Consider the following 18187-nt stretch of genomic DNA (forward strand, 5'->3'; position numbering starts at 1 on the left):
GCTTATCAGTAGATCTGTTTGTGGGCATGGCAGTACAATTTGATCATAATGGCCATGCCCCCGCCATGCAATGCTGGTAATACAGGCACTGCACAATGGGGGGCGGGGCTACAATGATGCGATTTGATCCCTACTGACCCCCAACGCAGAGAGGGGGTGCAGTAGACTGGAGGCAATGCGGGGGACTTGCCCACCTGTCTGGGGATCTGGGAGGTGGACCCAATTTTCAGAAGCCTCTTGGCCATTCTGGGAGGGTAGGCAATCCTGTATTAGCTGGGGAGGAAACATAAAGGGAACAGGGAAGTCTGTAAAGTTCTTGTGCATCAATATCTGTAGCTGCTTTGGAATATGACTACTTTGTATTATTACCAGATTGTACCATATTTTAATGGTCAAATCAGAGTGTATTTTTGCTTTTGTAATATTGAAGCCTGGCTGACATAAGTCTCTGTGTTTGTCAGAGCAGACAGCAGGTGCCAAGTTGCTCCTGTGGATAGTTTATCTTTGGACGTCAGTGTTTGAAAGCTGATCCGCCACTTCACACTAGTTTCACCCCTTGTGCCCAGAAGCTCAATGATTGCATCACTGCATTCTCCACAGATTCATTTCATTGTCTCTATCAATATGATCTTTGCAGAGCAGCTGTTATTTTACAAGGAATTACCAGAATAGTGTACAATCAACGTTTGCTATATGGTTAACATGGTCATCTGTAATTATATTATGATTTATTGTAATTAACTACTTTTAATAACACATAGCTAAAATTACTTTAGACATACCTCCCAACTGTCCCGCCTATCGTGGGAACGTCCCGAATTTTTTGGGACATTCCCGCCTCCCTCCTGCGGCCGGCAGTTGGGCAGTTGGGCAGTTGGGAGTCCTCCCTGTCACCTTGAATAGACGCTGTGCGCTATTCAAGTGTAAATGATTGTCGCTTTAAAAAAATTGGAGATTTCTTACCAAATCTCTCACTTTCTAAATCTCTCATCCTATTAAATCTCACCCATGATCTTTTTATCCAGCACTGGGTTACTTAAATGAGATAAAGTGAAGGTGTGATACATTTAAATATTCCCTGCTTTAACCCCTTAAGTGGTGTTTTTTTTTAGGGAGCGCTCCCCACTGGGTGATGTTTTTCTGGGAGCGCTCCCTAAAATAAACCCCACCTCTGTCTTCCCGGGTCTGGGCAGTGCCGCTGAACCATCAATCAGCCGCTACCTGGCCCTGCACCCCGGCACCCCATTCCTACATGCGGCGACCGGCTCGTCATAAGCCGGCGCCGTAGGCTGTAATGCAACACCAACATTGTGTGTCATTTCTAGTTCTACCAAACAACAAAACAAATGGACACAGAAACATTTTACAAGGGCTTTTCCTAAAAGACTAAAGTGGGAACAATATGAAATATACACTGCTAAACTTCTGTACATAAAGAAACATTATGGGTCTGCAAATTCAAGGTGACTGTGATTTTAACACAAGTGCTTTATGGACAGTTTATGGCTGTTGCAATTATATTTGAATTTGCCTAGGTACAGTATATATGGGACTACTTTGAATTTCTTCCCTTACCTGTCACCATGCAGATAAATTTAGCATCACATCCTTCAGACACAGCCCTAGCTTTCAACGTTGTCTCAAAACATGGCTGTGTCTCCTCAGTCAGTTGGGATATAATATTGCAAAATGTGGTCCTGGCAAAAGAAGGACATGTATCAAGTACACTAAATATATGACAAGCAGTTCGTTAAAATCCTTTTAATAGTAATTATTACAACAAAAGGATATACAGTGCACGGTGTAGCAGGCAGTAATTACATTGCTAATGAGTAAGGGTGGACGTGTTAATAACATCTCTTTGTTGATTAAATTTTGCTATTTAAAATTATTTATGATTACCTATGTATTACTTAAGCCTTTCATATAACAACTGAGCAAATACTGTTGCTCATTCAGTTATTTACATGTATACTAAATGGCCCTTATACAGATCTGATCACAGTACAAATGTGTTCTCAAAAAGGACAAAGCCATGCGCACTGCAGGTGAGTGCAGAGAGAGTTAAATTTGGGTGAGGTGTGTTGAAACTGAAATCTAAATTGCAGTGTAAAAATAATGCAGCCCGTATTTACCCTGCACAGAAACAAAATAACTCACTCAAATCTAACTCTCTCTATACATGTTACATCTGCCCCACCTGCAGTACACATGGTTTTGCCCATTTTGAGAAAAATTTGTATTGCGATGATATCTGAATAAGGGCCAATGTCTGTCCTAGTTTTGTGCACATACAGTATAGGCTCGTATACCAACATGCATTGAGACTTTCTACCATGATTTTTCACACATATGATCTCTGGGATCTTTGTAACAACCTGTTATAAAGACCACCATTAATAAAAAGCTAGACACTCAGAAAGGAATTACACAGAACCATGAAAACAAATCTAATTATGTAATAAATTATTGCATATTACATCTATTGCTGCATTGCAGTAGGCTACATTGTGCAGCAATGTGGAAGCCACCATGATAGTGGCAGTTATTCTGGTTCACTCGCAAAGGCACAATCACTCTCTAATGGACAAAACCATGTGCACTGCAGGTGGGGCTGATGTAACATGTGCAGAGAGAGTTAGATTTGGGTGTTTAATTGTTTCTGTGCAGGGTAAATACTGGCTGCTTTATTTTTACATTGCAATATAGGTATCAGCTTGAAGAACAAACCCCACCCAAATAAAACTCTCTTCACATGTTACATCAGCCCCACCTGCAGTGCACATGGGGCCTTATTCTGATCGGTGCGGCCGGATCCGAATATGCGGCCAGGACCGTGCGTGCGAAACCCCGCCTTCCATACGGATCGCCAACTCCGTCCGTACGCGGTAAGAAGCTGGCCGAACGGACCGCACGTGTATTTTTCACGGAATACGCCTCCTCCATCTCAGGGAACCTCCCCCATCATTCGATGGTCGCAGACCATCGAATGCAGGACCGAGTGGTCCACCAGCTCCCGCAACCTCAGACCACACGGACATTTTTCCGTGCAAAAGCAGGGATCTGGGCGGGCAGCTGACATCCGGCGATGTCATATGTCCGCCCCCTACACGTGCGTCACGACCGCATTACCATACGTACGCCCAGCGTTTGCATGGGAACGCCCATGAAACGCGGGGCGTATGCATATGGTAATGAGCCCAAATAGCCCTTCAAGCCCCTCTCCACCCCCTGTTCGTAGTGTTCACATTACATGCAGGATTTGGCCGTACGCCCCGCTCGCACATGCGCAGACACAAAACATCGGCGGCACGAACGCACGCGGATATTACCGCACCAACCAGAATAAGGGCCATGGTTTTGTCCGTTAGAGAGTGATTGTGCCTTTGCGAGTGAACCAGAATAAAAAAATTGCAGCACTGTACAGTAGTGACACAATGACACTCACAGTAGCATGCAGCCAGTATCTCACACCTGAATCTCTACCTTTAGAGAACGCACATATGGAATATATACAAAGTTGGTAAGAAGAATCAATTATTAGTTATTCTGTAACCAGTTTTTGGAGACCAAAAATCACCTGGCACAAACTAGGATGACCAGAACTGTAGGTCTTTAGCAGCTGGAAGACACAGGTATACTCCGAGCATGAGGTACGTAAGGAATTTACACTACTGAATTTCTTGAAAAATGATAACACATACTGTAAGTAGCTGTGTGAACAATTCACAAAGAAAAAACATACATTTGGTGTACTACTATTTATGGCAGTGCACAAACCAAAACACACAGCAGCAGTTTTACCTTCCAGACATGTAACGGCGTGTGACACTGGAGCGGCTGCAGCAAGCAAGAAAACAGCACATATTAGGAGACATTTATGCAGAGAAGCATTAGTGGCTAAACACTAAGCAAATGTAATAATGCAATTTGGTAATGTAGACATTACGGGTGACATTTAATGGGATGAGATATTTAGACTTTTGCAATTTCTAGTAAAATAAACAAATTCACACGTTTTTGTAAACTCGCCAACTTATTAGGATGCTAATTGCGCTTAATACCGCATTTTTCCCTGGTCAATTCACACATGGGGCGAAATGTAAAAGGGTGCAAGCAAAAAAATTGCACCAAATCGCACCTTTAAAAATCGCATTTTTTGCAGTGATTTCGCATATGTAATGAGATGCGAATTCGCGGCAAAAAAGTGCAATATGGTGCGATTTCAGGCGATTTTCAGTCATGAAGATGTGCACATTTTAAAACATGCGAAAAAAACGGCGCGTGGTCCCCCCTCCTAAGCATAACCAGCCTCAGGCTGAAAGAGCCGGTCCTGGTTGGGGTTCCCTGGATTTTATGAAACCAGCACCAGACTCAAGGGCCGGTCCTGGTTCCCAAAATACAGAGGACAAAATGACTAGGGGTCCCCCGTATTTCAAGAAACAGCACCGGGCCCAACCAGCCAGCAGGGTAATGCCACAGATGGGGGGAGCAGGGCCGGCGCCACCACTAGGCAAATCTAGGCATTTGCCTAGGGCGCCGGCCACTGGAGGGCGGCATTTTGCCCCCCCCCCCCCCCTGCCGCCCGGGTACCTGTCCTACGGCGCTGTGTATTTAAATCTGGCGGCGGAGGCAGCGGGGGTCCCTGCAGTCCATTAGAAATAACGAGCACTATCCGCGGGGCTATGCGGAAGCGCTTCTCTTGTGAAAACACTGTCAGCACGGCGCACGCTGATCTCAGCCAATCAGCGTGCAGACAGTGTTTTCACAACAGAAAGTGGGGGGGGTTTTTGCCTCTGCAAAGGTGCGAAGCAAAAGACAGCAAAACGCTTTGTGGGCGCACTCTTGTAATGGAATAAATTCAATGTATTGTGATAGTGTTAAAACTTAGCTTTTATTATAAACTCTTGTTAAAAGGAATTCGGCGCGTTAACAATTTTTATCCGAAATGGAAGTTGTAACTTTGCTTAAGTTTTGTTGTGTGATTGCTATAGATATATTCACATAAAGTCTATCTAATGAAAAAAAATTATAATCACACTTTTATTTATCATTTAATGCATATAATCATCTCAGGTACATGAGCCCGAGTGACCGTAGGCTGCAAAAATGAGTTGAATCCCCAAATTGAGATTATTAATTATTAAGGGGATTGGCTGCCCCACGTCAGGAAAAAATTATATATACCTCTAGTATATTATTATGAGCCTGAATTGGCTAGTTTACTGGGAACACAAGCAGTGGGCGGCTCTGAAACCACTGATTCTGTGACACCAGGACCCCAACACACAAAAGATACCACACCTGGACTTCTCCAGGGGTCACCCTCCTGGGTACTGTCCAGGCCCTTCACTGCTTGGCTTCCAAGTTCGGAAGGATGTTGGGCAGACCAGTGAGGTATGGTGGTATACTGTGTGGGGACCTTGGTCACGTGCAGTGGCTCCAGTCAACCACTTGTGTATCCGGGATTATTATTGACACGGCTGTGCTCACAATAGAAGTAACGCGGAAATTTCCTGGTGAAAAAGTCAATACGTATAGTCACTCTGTACTACCAGATACATCCGGATTGTATCACTGTGGGTGGTAATTATATAGTATGGTGCTCCTTGTGGATAGATAACAAGTTGTATTCACTTTACAACAGAATTAACCATGTATTGCACCCGGATTGGGTGACTTATCCACATATGCATATATAGATTGTAAGCTTGCAGCAGGGCCCTCCTACCTCCATGTCTGTCTGTTGTTACCCAGTTTGTTTTATCACTGTTTACTATTGTAAAGCGCAACGGAATCTGTTGCGCTATATAAGAAACTGCAAATAAATAAATAAATAAATAAATAAATAAATATGCTGTCGGATATTGGTTCACTGAAAAAGTATATATATATATAGTATCTGACAGTTCTAGTGGTCAGAAAAAGGATTCTATAGTCTCTGGTAGCAAAGCTTTCCTTGATATATACCTTACTCTCTTGTGTTAACCACACAATAGGATTACATAAATTGTATCAGTGAAATTGGTAGAGTTTAACACCCTGGAGACAGTGTAGCATTTGCACATAAAGGGATATATTGTAACAGGACCCGTCCTACGTGACTGAAAAATGAGAGCAGTACATAGACGCTGGTGGGTACTGAAATAGTTAACTACACGGAGCAGGACTTGGACACTGAAGGAGTCCGCGGTCCGCTCCCGTACCTTAACCTGCTTGTGCTCCGGCAGGTGGATAGTGTCTCCTGTGAGGGGTGACGCTGAAAGACTCTGGATGGTATCCGACCTTGCAGGTGTCTGCTGTGCGGTCTTCAGTGTAGACAGCCGCGGATGCAGGCTGTGAGGTCCCGGCGTGTATATAAAAGCTGGTGAGCGTTGGATTTGAAAGAGCCGGTCTGTGGTGATCCCGCTGCTGGTTCTCTGATGACGTGGGGGGCGGCTGGACACGTGTTTCGCCTACGACGCTGCATGAAGAAGCCGTCGTAGGCGAAACACGTGTCCAGCCGCCCCCCACGTCATCAGAGAACCAGCAGCGGGATCACCACAGACCGGCTCTTTCAAATCCAACGCTCACCAGCTTTTATATACACGCCGGGACCTCACAGCCTGCATCCGCGGCTGTCTACACTGAAGACCGCACAGCAGACACCTGCAAGGTCGGATACCATCCAGAGTCTTTCAGCGTCACCCCTCACAGGAGACACTATCCACCTGCCGGAGCACAAGCAGGTTAAGGTACGGGAGCGGACCGCGGACTCCTTCAGTGTCCAAGTCCTGCTCCGTGTAGTTAACTATTTCAGTACCCACCAGCGTCTATGTACTGCTCTCATTTTTCAGTCACGTAGGACGGGTCCTGTTACAATATATCCCTTTATGTGCAAATGCTACACTGTCTCCAGGGTGTTAAACTCTACCAATTTCACTGATACAATTTATGTAATCCTATTGTGTGGTTAACACAAGAGAGTAAGGTATATATCAAGGAAAGCTTTGCTACCAGAGACTATAGAATCCTTTTTCTGACCACTAGAACTGTCAGATACTATATATATATATATATACTTTTTCAGTGAACCAATATCCGACAGCATATGTGGATAAGTCACCCAATCCGGGTGCAATACATGGTTAATTCTGTTGTAAAGTGAATACAACTTGTTATCTATCCACAAGGAGCACCATACTATATAATTACCACCCACAGTGATACAATCCGGATGTATCTGGTAGTACAGAGTGACTATACGTATTGACTTTTTCACCAGGAAATTTCCGCGTTACTTCTATTGTGAGCACAGCCGTGTCAATAATAATCCCGGATACACAAGTGGTTGACTGGAGCCACTGCACGTGACCAAGGTCCCCACACAGTATACCACCATACCTCACTGGTCTGCCCAACATCCTTCCGAACTTGGAAGCCAAGCAGTGAAGGGCCTGGACAGTACCCAGGAGGGTGACCCCTGGAGAAGTCCAGGTGTGGTATCTTTTGTGTGTTGGGGTCCTGGTGTCACAGAATCAGTGGTTTCAGAGCCGCCCACTGCTTGTGTTCCCAGTAAACTAGCCAATTCAGGCTCATAATAATATACTAGAGGTATATATAATTTTTTCCTGACGTGGGGCAGCCAATCCCCTTAATAATTAATAATCTCAATTTGGGGATTCAACTCATTTTTGCAGCCTACGGTCACTCGGGCTCATGTACCTGAGATGATTATATGCATTAAATGATAAATAAAAGTGTGATTATAATTTTTTTTCATTAGATAGACTTTATGTGAATATATCTATAGCAATCACACAACAAAACTTAAGCAAAGTTACAACTTCCATTTCGGATAAAAATTGTTAACGCGCCGAATTCCTTTTAACAAGAGTTTATAATAAAAGCTAAGTTTTAACACTATCACAATACATTGAATTTATTCCATTACAAGAGTGCGCCCACAAAGCGTTTTGCTGTCTTTTGCTTCGCACCTTTGCAGAGGCAAAAACCCCCCCCACTTTCAGTTTAGTTACTGAACGCTGGGCGCACCACCAGCATCATAACCACAAGCATCAGCCAGAAGTGGTTTATACTGCTGGTATAGATTATTCTTAACTAACTATTTAATCCAAGCTGTTGCGGGTCCATCCCCCTTCTTCCTTTATAACTAGTGTTTTCACAACAGAAGCGCTTCTGCATAGCCCGGCGGATAGCGCTTGTTATTTCTAATGGACTGCAGGGACCCCCGCTGCCTCCGCCGCCAGATTTAAATACACAGCGCCGCAGGACAGGAACCCCCCCCCCCCCCCGCACCGGGGCGCCCCCACCCCGACTCACCTGGGGCGCTCCGGTGCCTTGCACCGGCCCTAGGGGGGAGACTTTTTATACAAGTCCCCCCGGCCAAAGCATTCACACCCTGACCGGTCAGCATGGGCAGGGGTCCTGGGGGAGTGGGGACCCCCCAAAGAAGGGGTCCCTCCCTCCAGAACTTAGCTGCCCATGCTGAAGCCCGGGGCTGTCCTCGATGCCCCTGGCCGGTGGGCATCGAGCTGATGATTGTGTAAAAAAATAGAAAAACTATTGTGTATTGCTGTAGAACTATGAGTCCCAGCAAGCCTGTACCACATGCAGGGACTTGAAGAACCACAAGTCCCAGCATGTGGGGCATTAAAGGGCCCGCTGGCACTTGTAGTTCCACAGTAATAAAAATAGTCAAATAAACACACACAGACACAATAAAAATAAAAATGTAATACATTCAAAGCCCACACATACTGATGCTTACCTATCTTGAGCCCATCGGTAGGTCCCTGGGCTTGGTGCTCCTGAGTCCGGGCCTTCAGAGTCCGGTGCTCCAGGGTCCGGGGCTCCAGGGTCCGGGGCTCCAGGGTCCGGGGCTCCATGGTCCAGGGTCCGGTGCCTTGGTTCCTGGGTCCGGGGCTGCAGAGTCCAGGGTCTGGGGCTGGTCCGGAGCTCCAGTACTGAAGAGTCCGGGGTCCTGGATCCGAAAAAATCCATGGGGGACCTGTGGAAGGAAATCCAACTCACCAAGCTCCTCCTGCGAAGATCTGTCCTCTTGGTTCCAAAGTAGTCCAGGTCTTCTGCCAAATGCCGGCGATTCCGGCAGCTCCCCGCATCGGACTGAGGAGAGACACAGAGATGTTTCATCTTCTGCGCCTCTCCTCCGAATGATTCTATTGGCCGCTAGGGAACAAACAAGTTGGAATTCCCTGGATTTAAAGAAAAAGCCCTTTGAAAAAGCCCTTTTGGAGGGCGAAACGCATTAGCAGTAACCCCCCAGCGATTGGTGATATATTTCCACATCAGCTCAACAGCTTTGGATGACCGGCTTCAGAATACTATCTTTGCAATATTGCATGGTCTTCCTCAAAAACGGCTCCACCATCTAGCCGTACAAAGCTGCAAGCTTTGAGTCTAATCCGGAGAACGCCAGCAGGAGTATCTATACAACGTGGGTGAGAGACATGCTGTGTTCAGAGAAACAACCACTGACAGCGTAGGTGTGAGGTATACTGACCGCACCTGCCCGCTAAACACTTCAACAAACTCCGCACGGCGGGACACTCCGGACTCACAAGGAGAAGGACTTTTCTACATGGAGGTATAGGTGAGATACGTATTCAGCACATACCATCCTCCGCAGTATTTGCACTTGATATGTAAGAACTGTCCTCCTGTGAGTCACTTTCCAACATAATAGACTCCCCGCTGTGAAGTGCTGTGGCCCGGCATCACTGTGGGTATAGCCCGGCTATTATAATATTATATACATGAACATTACCTTTTGGCAACTTGTCGCTTATATCATCTATTAATCTGGAAATATATATAAATTTGGGAGCTGGATAAAAGTCAATGACATCGAATTCCATCATTCATATGCAAAATTCAATGTTTAATGTTTTTATTTTAAAAAAATTATGCGCATAATTATCTATTATGATTTTATAGTATAAAAAGTATGTGTAACTGATTTAAAACTGTCTATAGGTGGTCGCCTACTCAAATATGAATTCTCTATATCTGTATTAATAAATAAATTTTGATATTTTCCTGAGACAGTTTCCAGCTAGTTATTGTTTATGTGCATTCACTCATGGTGTATTTATATCCAAAGGAATATTAATTAATAGTGCAGCAATTCCCTCCTCCGTGGATACATTTGGTTTCTTTGTGCGAAGTCCGGATCTGGAATTTCTGGTTCCAGACTCATTACAAATTATGGGGTAGATTTATTATAGCGGCGCTAAAAGTGCCGCTATAACACTTCCTGCTTCGCATCAGTAGCGAGGCGAAGCAGGAGGGGACAGCGACAAGATCTACTAAGATCTTGCCCCCGAAGCGGGGGAGCATTAACTCCTCCCTCCGGCGATGCCTCCTCCAGCTGACAGCACGTCAGTTAACACTGATGCGCTGTCTGCTTCTCCCCGGCCGGCTGGACTGCGCATGCACGGGATCTCGCTACTCATGCGAGATCCCCAGTGCAGCTCAGAGCCAGCAGCAGGGACAGCGCTGTCCCTGCTGTGGGCATAGGGCATCGCCGTCTGCAGCTGTCGAAGTCGATAGCTGCAGGCAGCAGAACGGTCAGCGATGCTGACCGTTCATAAATCAGGCAGGAGGCAGGCACGCAATACAAAATATTGTAGCTGCGCTATGCCTCCTGCCCACACCGCCGCATGTAAGACACCCGCTCAGCGGGTATCATAGATCAGGGGAAGCGCTATCCCCTACCATAAGGCATGGGGATAGCGCATATTCCCCTGATCGTCACTTAATAAATCTACCCCTATATGCTCAGACACTTGAACATATAGAAAAGCTGCAGCTTGTGTAGATATTTTAAAATCACTCATATATTCATTATTATCTTCTTAAATATATCAGCGCCCGATTTGGTCACTGATCTTCAGTGACCAATTCTGTGTTGTTTTTTTTCCCTGCCAGCACAGGTAAGGACATGTCTACTTGGATGCTGTCACCAAAGTAATCCTCCACCATTTTTTCTATGGTGACAGCATCCAATACAGCAATACAATAGACATGTCAGCAATTGTTGGCAGGTCCTTCAGTTTGGACCAGATGTCCAATCTCGCTCCTGCCTGCCCTGCATCCCCACCAGTGGGTCGTTTAGGAAATCTCAGCTGTTTCCTCGCAGCCACAGGTGTGGGAGAAAAAGAAGGAGGAGCTGTGGCCGTGTCACATTCTACTTCAGATGACAATCTCCTGATAAGCAGGTCTTTGCACTTTTGTAGACTTGTGTCTGCTGGAAACAGAGACACAACATACGCTTTAAACCAAGGATCGAGCAAGGTGGCCAGAATATATTCCTCTGACTTTAACAGACTGACCACCCTCATATCCAGACAAAGCGTTTGGAGGGCTTCATCCACAAGAGCTACATGCTTTGTGGAATCGCATCACTTTAGCTCCTCCTTCACTTTCTCCAGCTGCTTCTCCCTGATCAGGTGAATCACCTGACTCAAGCTGGCAGTGTCGGAACTGACTTCACGTGTGGCAAGTTGAAATGGCTGGAGAACCTTGCACAACACGGAAATCAGCCTCCACTTCGCTTGAGTCAGGTGCATCCCCGCTCCTCTGCCTATGCTGTAGGTGGCTGTGTAGGCTTGAATGACCTTTTGCTGCTCCTCCATCCTATGCAGCATATAGAGAGTGGAGTTAGAGTGCATCACAACCTCTTGTTTAAGGTGATGGCAGGACAGGTTGAGGAGTTTTTGCTGCTGCTACAGCCTTTGGCAGGCAGTGGCAGAATGCCGAAAGTGTCCGGATTTTTTTTGCAAGCATCTCCTGCATGCTCCTGTCACTTCTGATGAAATACTGCACCACCAAATTTATTGTGTAGGCAAACCATGGCACGTGCTGGAAATTGCCCAGGTGTAATGCCCGCACAATGATACTGGTGTTGTCCGACACCACAAATCCCCTGGAGAGTCTAAGTGTCGCAAGCCACTGCAAGATGATTTCCCTCAGTTTCACTAAGAGGTTGTCGGCGTTGTGCCTCTTACTGAAACCGGTGATACACAGCGTAGCCTGCCTTGAACCACTTGTCCACATGTCAGTGGTTAAGTGGACAGTGGGTACAACAGCATTTTTCAGAACACTTAGGACACTTTTTTGTACTTCTCTGTATATCCCAGGTATCACCTGCCTAGTGAAGTGGAATCTAGATGGGATTTGGTACCAGGGACACAATACCTCCATCAACCGTCTAAATACCACTGCACTGATGGCGGACACCAGACACACGTCTAACACCAACATAGCTGTCAAGGCCGCAGTTATCCGCTTTGCCATAGGATGACTGCTGTCGTACTTCATCCTCATGGCAAATGACTTTCGGACGTCAATTGCTTAGTGAAAGACGTAACGGTCTTACGAATTCCCCTCTGGGAAAATGATGACTCACAGTAGCAGCGGCAGTAGTAGGCGTACCGCTACAGGATCCTCCGGAAGAATCCCGGATTGAGGAGGAGTCAGTCATGCCGGTGACATGGCCTGCAGGACTATCTCCGATCCAGATCGAGGAGGAAAATGATGAGTAGGGAGTTGCTGGTGTGGGTTCCAGGTTCCTAGCTACAGTTCCTGAAGTAAACACTGAATTATGAAGGGTCTTCAGGTGATGTATAAGGAAGGATGTCCATAGGTGGCCAAGATCCTTACCCCTGCTAATTGCAGCTTTACATAAGCTACATATGGCAATACATTTGCTGCTCGGATTTGAATAAAAAAAAATACCAGACCGAAGAGGTGGATTTATTGGTCCTCTGCCCAAGCATGACGTTGGGCTTTTTAATCCCATGGACAACAACTGTTTCCCCCCCTGGTGCCTCATTTAAGCAAACCACATTAGCATCCTCCTCGTCAACTTCCTCCTCAGCACCAGCTACATCAATATCCTCCTCCTGGTGTACAACATTGACACATAACTTATCAAAATCTGGAACTGGACTGTGGGTGATCCTTCCAGCATATGCAGAGGGTGCACTGCAAATGGTGGAAGGAGCCACCTCTTCCCATACAGCAGGCATTCCCAACCACGGTCCTCAAGGCACACCAACAGTGCAGGTTTTGTAGATATCCAGGCTTGAGCACAGGTGGCTTAATTAGTACCTGAGTGACTCTGATTAAACCATCTGTGCTGAAGCCTGGATATCACTAAAACCTGCACTGTTGGTGTGCATTGAGGACCATGGTTGGGAATGCCTGCCATACAGTGATGGGAAGGTCAGGTGTCGCAACCACCAGCACCCTTGGACTCTCATTGGGGATTTGTGATAAAATGTCTTTAGAAGGCAGAGTTGTTTGCTGTGTTTTTGTCGACAGCTTAACTCTCTCAAATTTTCTACAGGGCGGGGGAGGAGGAGGAGGACTTTGATCATTGTGTGAAGCTGAACCACTAGTCATGAACGTAGGCCATGGCCTTAGCCATTCCTTGCCACTCTGTGTCGTAAATGGCACATTGGCAAGTTTACGTTTCTCCTCCAACGCTTTACATTTATTTTTTAGGGTCCTTTTACTGAACTTTGGCTTTTTGGATTTTACATGCCCTCTACTTTGACACTGGGCATCGGCCTTGGCAGACGACTTTGATGGCATTTCATCATCTGTGTCATGACTAGTGGCAGCAGCTTCAGAACTATGAGGAAGCGGATCTTCATCTTTCCCTATTTTTTTTATCCTCCATATTTTGGATCTCCATTATTTTTGTGGAGTTATGCCACAGGACAGCACCACTGGAGTGCAATTATATATTTCCGTAGGTAGGCAACAGCAGACAGGAATTATATGTCAGTAGGCTAGGTAGGCACCAGCAGACTGGAATTATAGATACAGCAGTAGGTATGCACCAGCAGACAGGTATTATATACAGTTGTGCTCATCAGTTTACATACCCTAGCAGAATTTATGATTTTCTGGCCTGTTGTCAGAGAATATGAATGATAACTCACAAACTTTTCTTTCACTCATGGTTAGTGGTTGGGTGAAGCCATTTATTGTCAAACAACTGTGTTTACTCTTTTTAAATCATAATGACAACAGAAACTACCCAAATGACCCTGATCAAAAGTTCACATACCCCAGTTCTTAATACCATGTATTGCCCCCTTTAACATCAATGACAGCTTGAAATCTTTTGTGGTAGTTGTGGATGAGGCTCTTTATTTTCTCACTTTATTTTCTCACTCTTCTTGGCAAAAAGCCTCCAGTTCCTGTAAATTCTTGGGCTGTCTTGCATGAACTGCACGTTTGAGATCTCCCCAGAGTGGTTCGATGATATTGAGGTCTGGAGACTGAGATGGCCACTCCAGAACCTTCACTTCTGTGGCCATTTTGGTTTTGAAGAGCGCTTTATAGCATTAAAGCACTTTTTCACATTGTGCACTTTGCGTTTGTGGATGCTTACAGCATTCACAGCCCCAGTAGTCTCCTCAATCAGAGCGGCTGCCGGTATGCGAGCTCTGATTGGCTCACCAGCCGGTGCTGCATTTTATTTGGCCATCGGCATCCTGAGTTGAAGAAGCCTGCGCTCCGGGACCTCCGAGCTGCAGCTCAGCGGAAGAGGAGATGGGGGAGCAGGAGTCGGGTTATGGTAAGTCAAGTGAGGAGGAGGGGGAGCCCAGACTGGAAATGAGTAACGGGCCCCAAAATTCCTGATGGTGGGCCTGCTCAGTACACATTGCTATGTGTATATATGGTGATGTGTGTATAGGGCGATGTGTGCTAAGCCATCTGTGCTAACTAGTTCGCTCAACAAACTCAGCAACTAGTTCGCTCAGCAACTTAAAAGTTAAGCTCCACATCGCTCTGTGTGTAAGGACAATTATATTCCTGAATGGATGCAAAGTGAGGTGATAACTGGAGCCAAAGTGGTTGAATACATGTATCATCTAAATACTGCAAAAGAATAGATGAGACTAAGCACACACAGACACAATAACTGTATTCATATCTGGGACACCGACACACAAGCTTCAAAAGCAAGACCTGACAAAGGATCTCATACTATCCACCTATACAGCAGTTATGAGGTGGAACTGTTGCATAAGAGCTAAAACCATAGGAGCAGCAATACATAAAATAAGTGTAGTGCTCAAGACTACATATTCTAATACTCAGTGTGAGTGGTCCTATAAAATGACTCCAGGAGACAACAGGTACACAGTGACTTTGGGTTTGAAAAATGACAGCAAGGAGACGATCAGCAGCTGTGCGATCAACTTCCGCTTTATCACTTTTTGAAGCTTGGTGCATCAGGCCCAATTTATAGTAGCAAGTTTCAGCAAAATCCTCTCACATTTTGAAGTTAAAATTGAGATTAATTTATAGGGCATAAAACAGACAACACAGCATAGACCACCATATACACCAGCGCAAAATAAGACAGTTTAAACTAAAGGAAAAACATCATACTGAATGAAATGATCAAATACACTGGGGTGAAGCAGCAATTGCAATTACTTGCAAAAAAAAAGATTGTTCTCCAGAATACTGGAAGAAATCCCATATGAGCTTTTGTGTGGTGAGAAACATGGTCTACAACAGAGATCTTAGATGTTTTTCATCCTACAGATGAGTCTAAGCTTATCCCTGCTGTGCATGTAGGTGTATGCACTGAGCACTCAGCTGGGATCCATGGAATCATGTGGGTGCCTATGCTCCGAGTGAACTGGTCATATGCGGGTGCGACTAGTAGCAATAGTGATGTGGACGCACAAATATGAGGGGGCGACATAGTTGTATTTGTCACAAACCTGAGACTAAGAACCTGATATCCTGTATGGCGGTGCTATTATGAGGTGGGCTATTCTGTTCCATGGTTATGTCTAAACTCTCCTAAGCTGCATGGACGTAGCCAAGATGAATTGAATCAATTGATTACTAACATCTAGTCACTATCTTCTGTAAGAGCACCTCATTTAGGGCCTTATTCTAGTTCACTCTTAGTGGCAAATTCCTTCTTAGCTGGACAAAACTATGTGCACTGCAGGGGGGCAGATGTAACAGGTGCAGATAGAATTAGATTTGGTGAGATATTTTGTTTAAATAGGGAAAATACTGGCTGCTTTATTTTTACACTGCAATATAGATCTCACTTTGAAGAAAAACCCCACCCAAATCTGTTACATCTGCCCCACCTGCAGTGCACATGGTTTTGTCCAGCTAAGAAGGAATTTGCCTCTAAGAGTGAACTAGAATAAGGCCCTTAATGCTGCACCTGTCATTAGCACACTGTTGCATAAACCTATGGGGATACGGTCATTAGGTCGAAAAGCATTGGGTCGACACTATTAGGTCTACATGCAGAAAGTTCGACATGGGTCTAGGTCGACATGTCATTAGGTCGACACAAGCATTAGGGCGACTTGGTCAATGTCGACATTCAAAAGGTCGACATGGGGTTTTTCACTGCTTTTTGAGCCGACAGGCAGTATTTCATGCCCTACCATTCACTAGGGTGTGTCTGGAGAATAAAATAGCGAGTGCCGCGGTGCTACATTTCAATGTCCATTTCAGTGTCCATGACTGTTTCAACATTCGGGTGAAAAACAGTGAAAATCCCCATGTTGACCTTTTAACTGTCAACCTTGCCCATGTCAACCTAATGACATGTTGACCTAGACCCATGTTGACCTTTAAGCATGTCGAAATAATGGTGTCGACCTAACTGCTGAAGACCTAATGATCCATACCCAACCCATGCGTCATACGTCATAGGAAGCGAACAGAGGGGTGAATTCCGCACAGAGTTTTTCCTTTCACATTGAGTTCCGCTCCAGGGTGAACGGGCACTCGTTGTGGAGGATGTGGCCTTAGTAGCCTGTACCAATGATACTCGACTGGGGCCCTTGTAGGGGTCAGTGTTCAGGTCGGTGGTGCTCCCATGAGTCCAAGACATATACAAGTAGGATCGGAGAGAATAAGACTCTTTTGCTGGGGCACTCTAGAATTTATGATAGAATTGATTAAAATATAACTTTTAATCAACTTCATTTAAAATATGTGGCACAGGATGACATACAAACATAGATAAATATTCAAAAACTTTTAAAGCGATGTGTGTTAAAATTCCCTGCTAACGTTAAGGGGTAAGGCTGTTAAATAAACTTCCCCTGGTAGCTAGGAATACATTTCAAGAAGTGAGATTCCGCTAAAAGAGAATTGATACAATAAGCAAAGAAACTGTTACATATTAAAGAATTATTCTCTTTCTGCTTGTTTAAATAAAACAGTAGCTCTGCCTTTGTTCAATAACACTGTAGCTTCACACATGCCAGTTTCACATACACCAAAATTATAAAGTAATCTAAATAGAAATGAACCAATAGGTGTTTTCCAACAGATTTCAAAATTGAATTTGTAAATCAACACAACAGAGAATGCATTTCTCCCACCTGTTCTCAGGCCTCACATTCAGCAGGTAACTTCGACTGTCTGCTCTCGGAGAATAGACGGAACCATTACTGTCTTCACTGTCACTTGTGCTCCCATTGCTACTGCCATGGGAGTCATATCTCCCATTCCCAGAGTTTATACGAGTCATAGGTCTCCGCGTGCCCATCCTTTAAATTTTCTTATTAAATCAGCCGCCTGCGACTTCCAAGAAAATTCTCCTGTGGAGACTGTAACCTGGGGGGGGGAAAAAGACATTTAGAACGGTAACATTCAAGTTTATGTGTTTCATATCAGAAACACTGCTATTACCATTGGCAACCGGAGTGGAAATCACTAGAACCATTATGATATTGGCTGAACTATTGCTTTAAGCTAAAACTTCAAATGGAATACTGGAATGATGTAAATAAAATCCGATTTACAATTTTCTATTAATAGAAAAGCTAAATGAAACTATTTTTTTCTTTTTCTCTCAAATTTGAACACATCTTCAGATTTCCCTACATGCCTGGGTTTCATGAGACTGGGACACAGGATGCCAAATTCACTCACATATCACACTTGTTGGACCGGGAGACCAATACCCAGAAGATGGCTGTGATAATCTTAGTAATCACTGCTAATACAGTACTGGCAATGGTAATAGGCCACATGCTCTCACCATAGATGTTTTACATGAACTGCCACATTCCCCCTTCAATAAGCTTCCTAATGACAAACCCAACCAACAGTTTCTAGAGCGGGGACTACTGCTGGCAATCGCTGGCGG

The 18187-nt window shown here is 45.0% G+C and overlaps 1 protein-coding gene across 1 annotated transcript in view; it reads right to left on the minus strand.

Moving 5' to 3' along the window:
• The window catches only part of ALPK3 (alpha kinase 3), a 94620-nt gene extending 76984 nt beyond the window's left edge, over positions 1 to 17636 (minus strand). Inside the window, exons 1-3 of the mRNA XM_083183130.1 lie at positions 17418 to 17636; positions 3805 to 3840; positions 1576 to 1697 (exon numbers count right to left, since the gene is read on the minus strand). Coding sequence (XP_083039256.1) covers positions 1576 to 1697; positions 3805 to 3840; positions 17418 to 17584 — 325 coding nt within the window. The 5' untranslated portion in view covers positions 17585 to 17636. The remainder of the gene's footprint in view (positions 1 to 1575; positions 1698 to 3804; positions 3841 to 17417) is intronic.
• Positions 17637 to 18187: the final 551 nt, after the last annotated feature.

This window comes from Crinia signifera, chromosome 4, assembly GCF_055691185.1.
Source record: "Crinia signifera chromosome 4, ASM5569118v1, whole genome shotgun sequence".
Taxonomy (NCBI): domain Eukaryota; kingdom Metazoa; phylum Chordata; class Amphibia; order Anura; family Myobatrachidae; genus Crinia; species Crinia signifera.